The 14,671-nt window shown below is 48.4% G+C and overlaps 1 protein-coding gene across 2 annotated transcripts in view; it reads left to right on the forward strand.

Annotated features, from left to right (window-relative positions):
• Positions 1-14,671, forward strand: part of LOC140384413 (uncharacterized) — a 48,397-nt gene that overhangs the window by 13,467 nt on the left and 20,259 nt on the right. For both annotated transcript variants that reach the window (XM_072466093.1, XM_072466094.1), the window contains exon 6: positions 5,133-5,495. In XM_072466093.1, coding sequence (XP_072322194.1) covers positions 5,133-5,495 — 363 coding nt within the window. The remainder of the gene's footprint in view (positions 1-5,132; positions 5,496-14,671) is intronic.

Below are 14,671 nucleotides of genomic sequence, written 5' to 3' on the forward strand. Positions count from 1 at the left end.
GCTGCTCTTGTCCTTCTTGATGGTAGTGGTCGTTGGGTTTGGAAGGTGCTGCCGAAAGATCTAGCGAGTTCCTGCAGTGCATCTTGGAGATGGTACACACGGTTGCCACTGTTCGTCGGTGGTGGCGGTTGTTAATGTTTGACGAAGGGGGAGCAATCATGCGGGCTGCTTTGTCCTGGATGGTGTTGAGCTTCTTGAGTGTTGTTGGAGCTGCACTCATCCAGGCTAGTGGGGAGTATTCCATTACACTCCTGACTTGTGCCTTGTAGATGGTGGACAGGCTTTGGTGGGTTCAGGAGATGAGTTACTTGCTGTAGGATTTCCAGCCTTTGGCCTGCTCTGGTAGCCACAGTATTAATAAGGCTAATCAAGTTCAGTTTCTGATAAATGGTAACTCCCCAGGATGTTGATTGTGGAGGATTCAGTGCTGGTAATGCCATTGAATGTCAAGGGGCGATGGTCAGATTCTCCGTTGTTGGAGGTGATAATTTCCTAGCACTTTTGTGGCACGAATGTAACTTGCCACTTGTCAGCCCAAGCCTGGATATTGTCCAGATCTTGCTGCATTTGGAATGGACTGCTTCATTATCTGAGTAGTCACGAATAGTGCTGAACATTGCAATCATCTGCGAATCTCCCCACTTCTGACCTGATGAAGCAGCTGATGATCGTTGTGCCTAGGGTGCTACCCTGAGGAACTCCTGCAGTGACATCTGGAGCTGAGGTGATTGACCTCCAACCACCACAACCATCTTCCTTTGTGCCAGGTATGACTCCCCTTGATTCCCATTGACTCGAGTTTGACTAGGGCTCCTTGATGTCATACTCTATCAAATGCTGCTTTGATGTCAAGGGCAGTTACTCTCACCTCACCTCTGGCATTCATCTCTTTATCCATGTTTCAGTCAAGACTGTAATGAGGTCAGGAGCTGAATGACTCTGGCGGGAACCAAACAAAGCATACTGAGCAGGTTATTGCTAAGTGTTGCTTTATAACACTGTTGATCACCCCTTCCATCACTTTGCTGCTGATGATGGAGAATAGACTGATAGGGTGGTAATTGGCTGGGTTGTATTTGTCCTGGTTCTTGTGTACAAGACGCACCTGCTTAATTTTCCACATTACTGGGTAGATGCCAGTGGTGTAGCTGTACTGGGACAACTTGGGTAGGGGTACGACCAGTTCTGGAGCTCAAGTCTTCAGTACCATTGCTGGGATATTGTCATTGCCCATAGCCGTTGCAGTATCCAGTGGCTTCAGATGTTTCTTGATATCACGTGGAGTGAATCGTATTGCCTGAAGACTGACATCTGTGATGCTGGAGACCACCGGAGGAGAGGACTGAGATGGATCACCCACTCGGTACTTCTAGCTGAAGATTGTTGCGAATGCCTCCGCTTTGTATTTTGCACATGTGCTGGGCTTCCCCATCATTGAGGATGGGGATATTTGTGGAGCCTCCTCCTCCAGTGAGTTGGTTAATTGTGCACCATCATTCAGGGCTGGATGCGGCAGGACTGCGGAGCTAAGATCTGATGCGTTGGTTGTGGAATCACATAGCTCTGTCTATTATTTGCTTCTTGTGCTGTTTGGCACGCAAGTAGTCCTGTGTCGTAGCTTCAGCAGGTTGTCATCTTATTTTTAGGTATGCCTGGTGTTGCTTCTGGCATGCTTTCCTGCACTATTCATTGAAGCAGAGTTGATTTGGTGGCGATGGGAGAGTGGGGTATATCTCTGGCCATGAGGTTGCAGCTTGTCGTTGAGTACAATTCTGCTGCTGCTGATGGCCCAGGGTACCTCGTGGATACCCAGTCTTGAGTTGACAAGTCTGTTCGAAGTCTATCCCATTTAACACGGCCACAGTTGTCACGATGAAGAGTGTCCTCAATGTGAAGATGAGACTTTGTCTCCACAAGAACTGTGGCATGGTCACTTCTACCGATGCTGTCATGGACAGATATATCTGCAGCAGGCAGATTAATGAGGATGAGGTCAAGTATGTATTTCCCTCTTGTTGATTCCCTCACCACCTGCTGCAGTCCCAGTCTAGCAGCTATGTCCTTTAGGACCTGGCCAGCTTGGTCTGTGGTGGTATTCAAATCCCCCACCCAGAGAATATTCTGCACTCTTGCCTCCCTCAATACTTCCTTCAAGTGGTATTCAGCATGTAGGAGTGCTGACCGGTACGTGGTAAACAGCAGGTCTCTTTGCCCATGTTTAACCTGAAGCCATGAGAATTCATGCAGTCCAAAGTCGATGTTGAGGACTCCCAGGGCAACTCCCTCCCGACTGTATACCACCGTGCCGCCATCTCTGTTGGGTCTGTGCTGCCAGTGAGACAGGACATATCCAGGAATGGTGATAGTATCTCCACTCTTATCTCTGCTCCATTGATGCATTGTTTTGAGCCAAATAAAAATGTATTTTATACATCTAACATTGAAAAAATCTTCAGCTGATCCATGGTCCAGTTTATTAACTTAAAATCACACCATAATATTACCCAGTTATTCTTGTATCTCTCTGAGATATTGACATACTTCATCTGTTTTCTTATCTTCATTATTTGGTGGCCTACATTAATACAAGATACCATTTGTCTTTCTTAACTCTGTTCTAAGCTGAGACATTAAAGCATCCTTACATTTTAACACTGGGATGGAATACTTAATGCACCCTCTACCTCCCTTTGTTCCTTCTGCATCTCTGCTGAAGAAGTTAAACCAGGAATGTTGAGTTCTCAGTTTGTCCGAACCTTAAATGGATCATAGTTGCTATATCGCATCTTTAATAGCTGCTAGTGCATCAAATTTGGTTTGAATGGTTTGTCCATTCACCTACATACTGTTCCATCTTAAGTCCAATTTTCTTTTTGGTTTATTGACCATTTTTGTTTTTCCTAGTATCTTTATTCATTTACACATCTTTTTGCTTCAAAGCCCCCTTCTTGTCTAACATTTTACCATTAATTCTCCTGTCTAGTCTCAAGCCTAATTTCCTTCTCCCTTCCCCAACATAGTTATTATATCCTTCTCGCTGACCTATTCACCTCCTTCACGAGGATGTTGGTGTCACTTCCGATTGGAAGACTTGGCTTCAGGTTGCCCTCCTTCTGTTTCTCTGCTTCTCAAATTGGATTCCCTGTTCATTATCGGCTTCAGTTTTAACCATAAAAAAAAAAGCTTTTTTCATTGGTAGACTGGGAAATATATGGATTGTTGTAGTGTTTTAATCTGCTCAAGGTGATTCCTGGGGGTGTTTTAATCTGCTGTAAATAATGCAACTGAGTTATTGCAAGTGACCCCTTTTTTGTCTGCCTTTCCATACTTGCAATCTTCTCGTTCTGTCACTTCCGTACAGGCAGGGGTGGGGTTCTGACTGAAAAGCAGCAATCTTTTCCCCCTGATTTGCGAAGGAGAGAGCCTGGAATTTTGGAGCAATCGGGTTGGGAAGTAACTGTAGAATTCTCCTTCTCTTTTCCCGCCTCCCCCGCCCCCCCCCCCCCCCCCCCCCTTGCCCCCCCTTCAAAGTTGACATTGACAAATACATGCTGGGAAGGGGTATCGAAGAAAGCATTTTTAAATAGCACCTTTTACAATCTCAGGACATGCAGTGGCTCTTTACAACCAATAAAGTACAATTGAAATATATGGTCCCTGTTGTAGTTGTGGAGTCAAGACAAGTCGATGGACTATAATGTGTGAAAAGGTGAAGTTCACTTCGGCAGAGTATTATTTTAAATGGCTGCAAAGCCCCAAGGTACAGCGGGATCTAGGTGTTCTGCCGCATGAGTCACAAAAAGTTAATATGCAGGTACAGCAAAAAATTTAAAAGGTTGGTGGAATTGTATCCTTTATTATGAGAGGGCATTGATGAAACCACATCTCAAATATTTATGGATGGATGCAAATACATTGGATCCGGTTCAAAAGAGGTTCACGCGATTTACTGGAATGAGTGAGTTGTCTTATGAGGAAAGGTTAGACAACTGGACTTGTTCCCACTGGAGTTTAGAAGATTGAGCAGTGACCTGATTGAAGTTCATATGATCCTGAACGGTATTGACAAGATGGACGTGTAAAGGATGTTTGCTCTTGTGGGTGAGTACAGAACTAAGGGTTTTAAAATGAGTGGGCTCCCTTTTAGGACAGACATTAAAAAAAAATGTTGTTTCTCTGAGAGTTGTGGGACTTTGGAACTCTCTGTCTCAGACGACAGTGGGGGCGGAGTCACTGAATATTTTTAAGGTGGAGGTTGATAGATTCTGGCAAGGGAATCGAATTGAAGGTTATTGGGCATGGATGGTAATAGATGGCTGAGGGGCCAAATGGTCTACTTCTCCTATTTCATGTGGAATTAAGATAGAGATAAGCCAATATCTTAATGGAATTGTGGAACGGGCTTTTACTGCCGTTCTCATGTTCCCAACTCCACCCTGAGTGACGTTATCTTTTTGTTATACTTGTCCTGAATTTGGAGTGGTATTGTCGATATTGTGTTGGGATTGGGAAATTGTTACAAGTGAAAGAAAGACAAGAGCTGCAGCATGGGCTAGGATGCAGGAAATAGAACAGGGAGCAGACCACTTGCATGATTTACAGAGAACTGAAAAGGCCCAAGATAATGGACACAGTATTGTTCACTTAATACATATATTGATAATGCCTCCTTCAGAGAGCCGTGCAGACATTGATGGGCCGAATGGCCTCCTTCTGCACTGTAGGATTTATGAAATATAGATCAGCTAGGAGATTGGGCCAAAGTTTGCAGATGGAGTTTAACGTGGATAAGTGTGAGGTTAGCAACCTCGGGTGACTGTTGAGTTTGCACTTTCTCCCCATCTCTGCGTAGGTTTCCTCTGGGTGCTCCGGTTTCCTCCCACAGTCCAAAGATGTGCAGGTTAGGTGGATTGGCCATGCTAAATTGCCACTTGGCAGGGTATGTGGCTCGGGTGGGGAATTGGATCTAGGTAGGGTGCTCTTTCAGAGAGCTGGTGTAGACTCGATGGGCCGAATGGCCTCCTTCTGAACTGTAGGAATTCTATTCTATTATAAAAAGATAAACCAAGAACATTTATCTTGAAGTTGTGTGTCATTAAAACTGAATGCTTTGTTTTTTTTCTCCTCTTCAGTTCCTCCTAAATTGGCTAACATAATTAAACCTCCAGTTGTGCATCATAACAATTCTGTTACGCTGACTTGTCCGATAAATTTCTTTAAGCCACATCCTCTGAAGATCACATGGTATAAAATAATAGATGGAGAGAAAATCTATTTGGTGGAGCACAACAATGGAGCTGAAGAGAATTTCTATCAGGACAAATATTCTCATTATCTGGTTCCATTTAGTTATCCTGACCACACTCTCAGTGTCTGCAGCATGCTGCTCTTTCATGCAACCATCCAAGAAGATGAAAACAGTCAATATTCCTGTGAAGTTGGACATATTAGTTTGAGTAATCCAGCAGAGAAGCATGTTCAACTGAACGTAAAAGGTAACACAAACACAGTTTTTGATCAATCTCTTTTAAAATGCCTTCTTTCCTCTGACAAAACAGGCATCCACTCCGGGCATCTGTTGTCAGATTAAGCGTTTCCAAATGTTTAATTGTATGGATGTGACCGACTATTGCAAATCTGAACATTTCTAAAGGTAGTTCTTTCTGTGGCCTTTCTGGGTGAAACTATTCTGTGGCGGGCGGCACGGTTGCACAGTGGTTAGCACAGTTGCTTCACAGCTCCAGGGTCCCAGGTTCGATTACCGGCTTGGGTCATTTGTCAGTGTGGAGTCTGCCCATTCTCCCCATGTCTGCGTGGGTTTCCTCTGGGTGCTCCAGTTTCCTCCCACAGCCCAAAGATCTGCAGGTTAGGTGGATTGGCCATGTTAAATTGCCCTTGGTGTCCAAAAAAAAGGTTAGATGCGGTTACTGGGTTACGGGGATAGGGTGGAGGTGTGGGCTTAAGTACTCTTTCCAAGGGCCGGTGCAGACTCGATGGGCCAAATGGCCTCCTTCTGCACTGTAAATTCTATGACTTGAGACCATTAAGCTGGAGCTGACTTCAAATTTAAACTTGCAGGATTCTTATAGGCCATTAAAAGAGGGTGATGGTCATCCTATTTATCTTTGAAGATATTTATCTACGTCATGGTACCACCCTATTTCAGCCCTTCAGATTGCCTATATCTTCTATAAATTTCTATGAGGTTTATTAAACATGATGATCTAAATTCCATAAAGAATTACCCTTGTCTATATAACAGGCCTTTTGCTGTATAGATGTGAAAAAGATAGTGCTGCAGAATACTGCTCTGCCACATGGGCCTGCAGTTGCACACGTTGATCTTGGACATGCCTGAAGGGGGGGGGGGGTCTGAGATGAGATCCCTCAAAACTAGATAGCTAGGATAACACGAGATTAGCTCTACATGAATTTTTTTTTCACAAACTATTTTAATGAGGTATTTTTGGCATTACAAACAACAACAGTACAAAACCAGTGTACAAAGAACAATAAACATAGTGCAAACACCGACACTCGTCCCTCCAAGACTCGCCTATTTAACCCCCTAAACTACGCTACCCTAGCCCCCCCCCCTGATGACTATTAATTCTCCACAAAGAAGTCAATGAATGGTTGCCACCTCCAAGTGAACCCTAACCCTGACCCTCTCAAGGTGAACTTAATCTTCTCCAGGCTGAGATAGCTCGCCATGTCGGTTAACCAGGCCTCCGACTTCGGGGGCTTTGAGTCCCTCCAAGCTAATAGTATCCGTCTCCGGGCTACCAGGGAGGCAAAGGCCAGAACATCTGCCTCTTTCTCCTCCTGGACTCCCGGATCTTCCGACACCCCAGAAATCGCCACCTCGGGACTCATTGCCACCCTTGTTTCAATATTCTGGACATGACGTCCGCAAACCCCTGCCAATATCCCCTAAGCTTTGGACACGCCCAGAACATGTGGACATGGTTCGCTGGTCCACCCGCACATTTTACACACCTGTCTTCCACCCCAAAGAATCTGCTCATCCGGGCCACTGTCATATGGGCCCGGTGTGCCACCTTGAATTGGATCAAGCTGAGCCTTGCGCATATAGCGGTAGTGTTGACTCTGCTCAACGGGTCCGCCCATAAGCCGTCCTCCGTCTCTCCCCCAAGTTCCTCCTCCCACTTACACTTCAACTCCTCGGTCTGCGTCTCCTCCGCCCCCATGAGTTCTTTGTAGATGTCCGAGACACTCCCCTCCCCCACCCATCCCCTAGACACGACCCTATCCTGGATCCCCCTTAGTGGCAAGAGTGGGAAGGATGATACCTGCTTGTGCAGAACGTCCCGCACTTGTAAATATCTGTAGTCGTTCCCTCTTGCCAACCCAAACTTCTCCTCCAGCACCCACAAGCTAGGGAAGCTCCCTTCAAAGGACATGTCCCCCATCCTCTCAATTCCCGCCCTTCGCCATACTCGAAACCCCCTCCATCCAGGCTCCCTGGGGCAAACCGGTGGTTGTCACATATTGGGGACCAGACCGATGCTCCCACTGCTCCAACGTACTTCCTCCACTGACCCCAGACCCTCAAGGCCGCCATCACCACGGGGCTGGTGGAGTACCTCGCCGGCAGGAACGGCAGAGGTGCCGTTATCAACGCCCCCAAGCTGGTGCCCCTACATGAAGCTGCCTCCATCCGCTCCGAAGCCGACCCCGCCCCCACCACCCACTTCCTTATCATAGCAATATTGGCCACCCAGTAGTAATTACTGAAGTTTGGCAGGACAAGCCCCCCCTCCCCCCGGTTCCTCTCTAACATTGCCTTCTTCACCCGCGGGGACTTACCCGCCCAGACAAACTCCAAAATGATTTTGTTAATCCTGTTAAAAAGGGATGAAAATTGGGAGGCATTGGAATACAAATAAAAATCTCGACAGAACCGTCATCTTAACCGCCTGCACCCTCCCAGCCAGCGACAGCGGTAGCGCATCCCATCTCCGGAACTCGCCCCTCATCTGCTTGTTCAACCGGGACAAGTTCAACTTATGTAACTGACCCCAGTTGCGCGCCACTTGTATCCCTAGGTACCTAAAACTGTTCCCCACTAACCTAAACGGTAGCTCCCCCAGCCGACCCTCCTGACCTCTTGCCTGGACTACAAACATCTCGCTCTTTTGTCATATTTAGTTTATATCCCGAAAACCGGCGAAATTCCCCCAAAGTTGCCATGATTTCACCCATCCCTGCCCCTGGATCTACTACATATAAGAGCAGGTCATCCGCGTACAGCGAGACCCTATGTTCCCCCCCTCCCCCCAACCAGCCCCTTCCAACCCCTTGAAGCTCTCCGAGCAATTGCCAGCGGCTCTATAGCTAACGCAAAGAAGTGGGGAGAGGGGGCATCCCTGTCTTGTCCCCCGGTGCAGTCTAAAATAGTCGGAGGTCGTCCTATTCGTCCTTGCATTAGCCTCCGGGGCCTGGTACAGCAGCCTGACCCAGTCGATAAAGCCCCTACCGAACCCAAATCGTCCCAGCACCTCCCATAGATAGTCCCACTCCACCTGGTCGAACGCCTCCTCCGCATCCATGGCCACCACTACCTCAACCTCCCTACTCTCCGGGGGCATCATAATCACGTTGAGCAGCCGCCTTATATTGGCCGCCAACTGCCTGCCCTTGACAAACCCGGTTTGATCCTCCATAATCACATCCGGCACACAATCTTCAATCCTGGGGGCCAAAACTTTGGCCAGCAGCTTGGCGTCCACATTAAGCAGTGAGATCGGCCTAAAAGACCCACATAGCTTCGGGTTCTTGTCCCGCTTAGCTCCGGGTTCTTGTCCTGCTTCAATATTAACAAAATAGTGGCCTGTGACATCGTCGGGGGCAGCACCCCTCTATCCCTCGCCTAATTGAAATCCTTGACCAGCAAAGGCCCGAATATCCCCAAGAATTTCTTGTAGAATTCCACCGGGTACCTGTCCAGTCCCGGGGCTTTACCCGACTGCATCGCCTTCAAGCCCTCCGCTATTTCTTCAGCCCTGATCGGAGCCCCCAGCCCGTCCACCAGCTCCCTGCCCATCCTTGGGAAGGTCAGTCCGTCCAAAAAGCGTCTCATCCCCTTGGGCCCCGAGGGGGGTTCCGAGCGATAGAGCCCACTGTAAAAATCCCTGAACGCCCTGTTTCGCCCAGCCGAGTCCCCCACCAGATTCCCATCCCCATCAACCACCTTTTCTATTCCACTGGCCGCCTCCCTCTTCCTAAGCTGCTGTGCCCAGCATTCTGCTGGCCTTCTCCCCATGTTCATAAAACGTCCCCCTTGCCTTCCTAAGCTGCCCCACTGCCTTGCCTGTGGACAACACCCCAAACTCAGCCTGCAGCCTCCGATGTTCCCTTAACAGTTCCACCCCGGGGTCGCTGCATACCTCCTATCTATCTGTAGGATCTCCTTAACCAGTCGGTCCGTCTCTGTTGTATCCATCCTGTCCCTATGAGCCCGGATTGAGATCAGCTCCCCTTTCACCACTGCTTTCAGCGCCTCCCAGATCACCGCTGCTGAGACTTCCCCCGTGTCATTAACCTGCAAGTAGTTCTGCATGCACTTCCTCACCCTCTCGCACACCGCCTCGTCCGCCAACAAGCCCACATCCAATTGCCATTGCGGGCGCTGGAAGCTCTCCTCACTAACTTGCAGTTCCACCCAATGTGGGGCATGATCCAAAATAGTGATGCCTTTGCCATTGCTGGCACCCTCCCTGTTTTCGAACATGACTGGTCCAGGCCGGGGTCGATGACCGTATTAAATTCCTCTCCCATCACCAACTTGTGAGAGTTCAGGTCAGGTTTCTCCCCCAGTGCCCTCTTTATGAATTCTACATCTTCCCAGTTTGGTGCGTACACGTTAACCAAGACTACCTTCCTCCCCTCCAGCTTACCGCTCACCATGACATAACGGGGCCCCCCCCCCGTCTGAGACTATTCTGCCCACCTGGAATTGCACCCGTTTATTGATTAAAATCGCCACCCCTCTAGTCTTGGTGTCCAGCCCCGAATGAAAGACCTGACTGACCCAACCCTTACTTAGCCTAACTTGATCCGCTACTTTCAGGTGTGCCTCCTGCAACATCACCATGTCCGCCTTCGGAACCCTCAGATGCGCGAACACCCGTGCCCTCTTGACCGGCCCATTCAACCCTCTAACATTCCAGGTGATCAACCTGGTTGGGGGGCACCATGCCCCCCCCCCCTCCGCCGATCAGCCATCCCCTTTCCTAGGCCCGCCCGCAGCCCATGCACCGCGCCTCCATCGGCCCGCCTCCAGGCAGCCCCCATCCCCAACCACCGCTCTGTCCCAAAACCTAAGTCCCTCCCTCGTCAGCAGAGTAACTCCCGCCTCCTCTTTCCCCCCCCCCCCCCTCCCCAGCAACACCACCTTGTAACCTATCCCCTGCCCTGCCCTATGTTGAAAATATACCCCCCCCCCACACTGTGCTGCCGTAGACTAGCTCACCCAGCAAGCCTGGTGACCCTCGCCTTGGCGCCAAGAAGTCCCCACCTATTGTTCCCTACTCCCCTCTTCCCCCCCGCCCATCGAAACCACTTCCCTCATCAAACCGAGACCGAACAATCTCCCAATTACCATAGGAGACAACCCAAAACAGACAAAAACCCACAAAGAACCTCCCAATAGTGCAAATCAGAGTAATATAAAGTAAAAAGCCCCCACTAGCCACCCCCACCAAAACACCGAAAACTCATAGAAACCAAATAACTTTTACTTTCCCATCTTCACCCAAACTTAAAAGCAGAAGAAAAACGACAGTCAAAACATATACACATCACTCAGAAAAGTTACAACTTAAAACAAAAAGTTCACAGTTCTGCGCCAGCCCCTTCTTGGCAAAGTCCATTGCATCTTCGGGTGACTCAAAATAATGGTGCTGGACCTCGTGTGTAACCTAAAGACGCGCCGGGTAAAGCAGCCCAAATTTCACCTTCTTAAACAGGATCTCCTTCACTTGCCTGAAGCCTGGCCTCCTTCTGGCCACCTCCACACTCAGGTCTTGATAGACCCGCAATATACTATTGTCCCATTTGCAGCTCCTAGTATCCTTGGCCCACTGGAGAACACAGTCCTTATCCAAAAATCTGTGGAACCGGACCACCATCGTGGCTTCCCCCAGTCGTGGCTTCCTCGCCATCCCCCTATACGCCCTGGACAGCTCCAATGGTCGGGGAAAAGCCCCCTCCCCCAGAAGCTTCTGGAACATACTCGCCACAAACGTGCCAGCATCAGCACCCTCAGGGAGACCGACAATTCTTAAGTTCTGCCGGCGAGCTCTGTTCTCCAGGTCTTCCACCTTCTCCAGCAGCCTCTTTTGCTGATCCTTCAGCATCCCCACCTCTAGTTCGACACCGTTTGGTGCTCCTCCTGGTCCGCCAGCACTTTCTCCAACTTCTGAATCGTCTGATCCTGGGCATCCAGCCTGCGCTCCAGCTGATCGATCGACTCCTTTATCGGGTCAAGACAGTCCCGTTTCTGTCAGGCAAAGCATTCTTGGATGCCCTGCATCAGCTCCTCCGTCGATGGCTGGCCCGTCGCAGCAGGGGTCCAAACATCACCATGTTGTCTTCAGCTGCCACCTCCACCCAGCCCTTGCTTATCTTTTGATTTCTTCCTTTTCGGTCCCTTGGGGTTCTCTGTTCCATGCAGCACCGTGCGGGTCCAGAGCCTAATCGTCTGTGCCTTCAAAGCCAAAACTCAAAACCACGAAAAAGTCGGGGAAAAAGGTCCAAAAGTCCGGCCAGAGCGGGAGCCACCAAATGTGCGACTTACTCCCTCATAGCCGCCACCGGAAGTCCCCATAAGTTTGTTTATTGAACAATAATAGAACATTACAGCGCAGTACAGGCCCTTCGGCCCTCGATGTTGCGCCGACCTGTGAAACCAATCTAAAGCCCATCTACACTATTCCATTATCATCCATATGTTTATCCAATGATCATTTAAATGCCCTTAATGTCCACTACTGTTGCAGGCAGGGCATTCTGCGCCCCTACTACTCTCTGAGTAAAGAGCCTACCTCTGACATCTGTCCTATATCTATTGCCCCTCAATTTAAAGCTATGTCCCCTCGTGCTAGCCATCACCATCCGAGGAAAAAGACTCTCGCTGTCCACCCTATTGAATCCTCTGATCATCTTGTAGGCCTCTATTAAGTCACCTCTTAACCTTCTCTCTGATGAAAACAGTCTCCAGTCCCTCAGCCTTTCCTCATAAGATCTTACCTCCACACCAGGCAACATCCTGGTAAATCTCCTCTGCACCCTTTCCAATGCTTCCACATCCTTCCTATAATGCGGCGACCAGAACTGCACGCAATACTCCAAATGTGGCCGCACCAGAGTTTTGTACAGCTGCAACATGACCTCATGGCTCCGAAACTCAATCCCTCTACCAATAAAAGCTAACACACCGTACGCCTTCTTAACAACCCTATCAACCTGGGTGGCAACTTTCAGGGATCTATGTACATGGACACCGAGATCTCTCTGCTCATCCACACTACCAAGAATCTTACCATTAGCCCAGTACTCTGTATTCCTGTTACTCCTTCCAAAATGAATCACCTCACACTTTTCTGCATTAAACTCCATTTGACACTTCTCAACCCAGCTCTGCAGCTTATTTATGTCCCTCTGTAACCTGCAACATCCTTCCGCACTGTCCACACTCCACCAACTTTAGTGTCATCCGCAAATTTACTCACCCATCCTTTGACGCCCTCCTCCAGGTCGTTTATAAAAATAACAAACAGCAGATCCTTGTGGTACACCACTAGTAACTGAACTCCAGGCTGAACATTTCCCATCAACCACCACCCTTTGTCTTCTTCCAGCTAGCCAATTTCTGATCCAAACTGCTAAATCACCCTGAATCCCATGCCTCCGTATTTTCTGCAGTAGCCTACCGTGGGGAACCTTATCAAAAGCTTTACTGAAATCCATATACACCACACCAACTGCTTTACCCCCTTCCACCTGTTTGGTCACCTTCTCAAAGAACTCAATAAGTCCTTCACAAAACCGTGTTGACTATCCCTAATCAAATTATTCCTTTCTAGATGATTATAAAACCTATCTCTTATAATCCTCTCCAAGACTTTGCCCACAACAGAAGTAAGGCTCACTGGTCTATAGTTACCGGGGTTGTCTCTGCTCCACTTCTTGAATAAGGGGACAACATTTGCTATCCTCCAGTCTTCTGGCACTATTCCTGTAGCCAAAGATGACTTAAAGATCAAAGCCAAAGGCTCTGCAATCTCCTCCCTAGCTTCCCAGAGAATCCTAGGATAAATCCCATCCGGCCCAGGGGACTTATCTATTTTCACACTTTCCAGAATTGCTAACACCTCCTTATGAGCCCCAATCCCGTCTAGTCTTGTAGCCTGGATCTCCGTATTCTCCTCGACAACATTGTCTTTTTCTTTTGTGAATACTGACGAAAAATCTTCATTTAGCGCCTCTCCTATCTCCTCGGACTCTCCGCACAACTTCCCACTACTGTCCTTAACTGGCCCTACTCTTACCCTAGTCATTCTTTTATTCCTGACATACCTATCTCATGTCCCCTCCTGGCTCTTCTTAGCTTTCTCTTGTGTCCTTCCTGGCTAACTTGTAACTCTCAAGCGCCCTAACTGAACCTTCACGTCTCATCTTTACATAAGCCTTCTTCTTCCTCTTGACAAGTGATTCAACTACTTTAGTAAACCACGGTTCCCTCGCTCGACCACTTCCTCCCTGCCTGACAGGTACATACTTATCAAGGACAAGAAGTAGCTGTTCCTTGAACAAGCTCCACATTTCAATTGTGCCCATCCCCTGCAGTTTCCTTTCCCATCCTATGCATCCTAAGTCTTGCATAATCGCATCATAATTGCCTTTCCCCCAGCTATAACACTTGCCCTGCGGTATATACCTATCCCTTTCCATCGCTAAAGAAAACGTGAGCGAATTGTGGTCACTATCACCAAAGTGCTCCCCTACCTCCAAATCTAACACCTGGCCTGGTTCATTACCCAGTACCAAATCCAATGTGGCCTCGCCTCTTGTTGGCCTATCTGCATATTGTGTCACAACCCTCCTGCACACATTGGACAAAAACTGACCCTTCTAAAGTACTCGAGCTACAGCGTTTCCAGTCAATATTTGGAAAGTTAAAGTCCCCCATAACAACTACCCTGTTACTTTCGCTCCTATCCAGAATCATCTTTGCAATCCTTTCCTCTACATTTCTGGAACTTTTTGGAGGCCTATAGAAAACTCCCAACAGGGTGATCTCTCCTTTCCTGTTTCTAACCTCAGCCCATATTACCTCAGTAGATGAGTCCTCATCGAACCTCCTTTCTGCCAACATAATACTGTCCTTGACTAACAATGCCACACTTCCCCCTCTTTTACCACCTTCCCTGAGCTTACTGAAACATCTAAACCCCGGAACCTGCAACAACCATTCCTGTCCCTGCTCTATCCATGTCTCCGAAATGGCCACAACATCGAAGTCCAAGGCACCAACCCATGCTGCAAGTTCACCCACCTTATTCCGGATGCTCCTGGCGTTGAAGTATTCACACTTCAAACTACCTACCTGCCTGCTGGTACACTCCTGTGACCTTGAAACCTTACT

The sequence above is a fragment of the Scyliorhinus torazame genome, chromosome 10 (assembly GCF_047496885.1).
Source record: "Scyliorhinus torazame isolate Kashiwa2021f chromosome 10, sScyTor2.1, whole genome shotgun sequence".
NCBI lineage: Eukaryota > Metazoa > Chordata > Chondrichthyes > Carcharhiniformes > Scyliorhinidae > Scyliorhinus > Scyliorhinus torazame.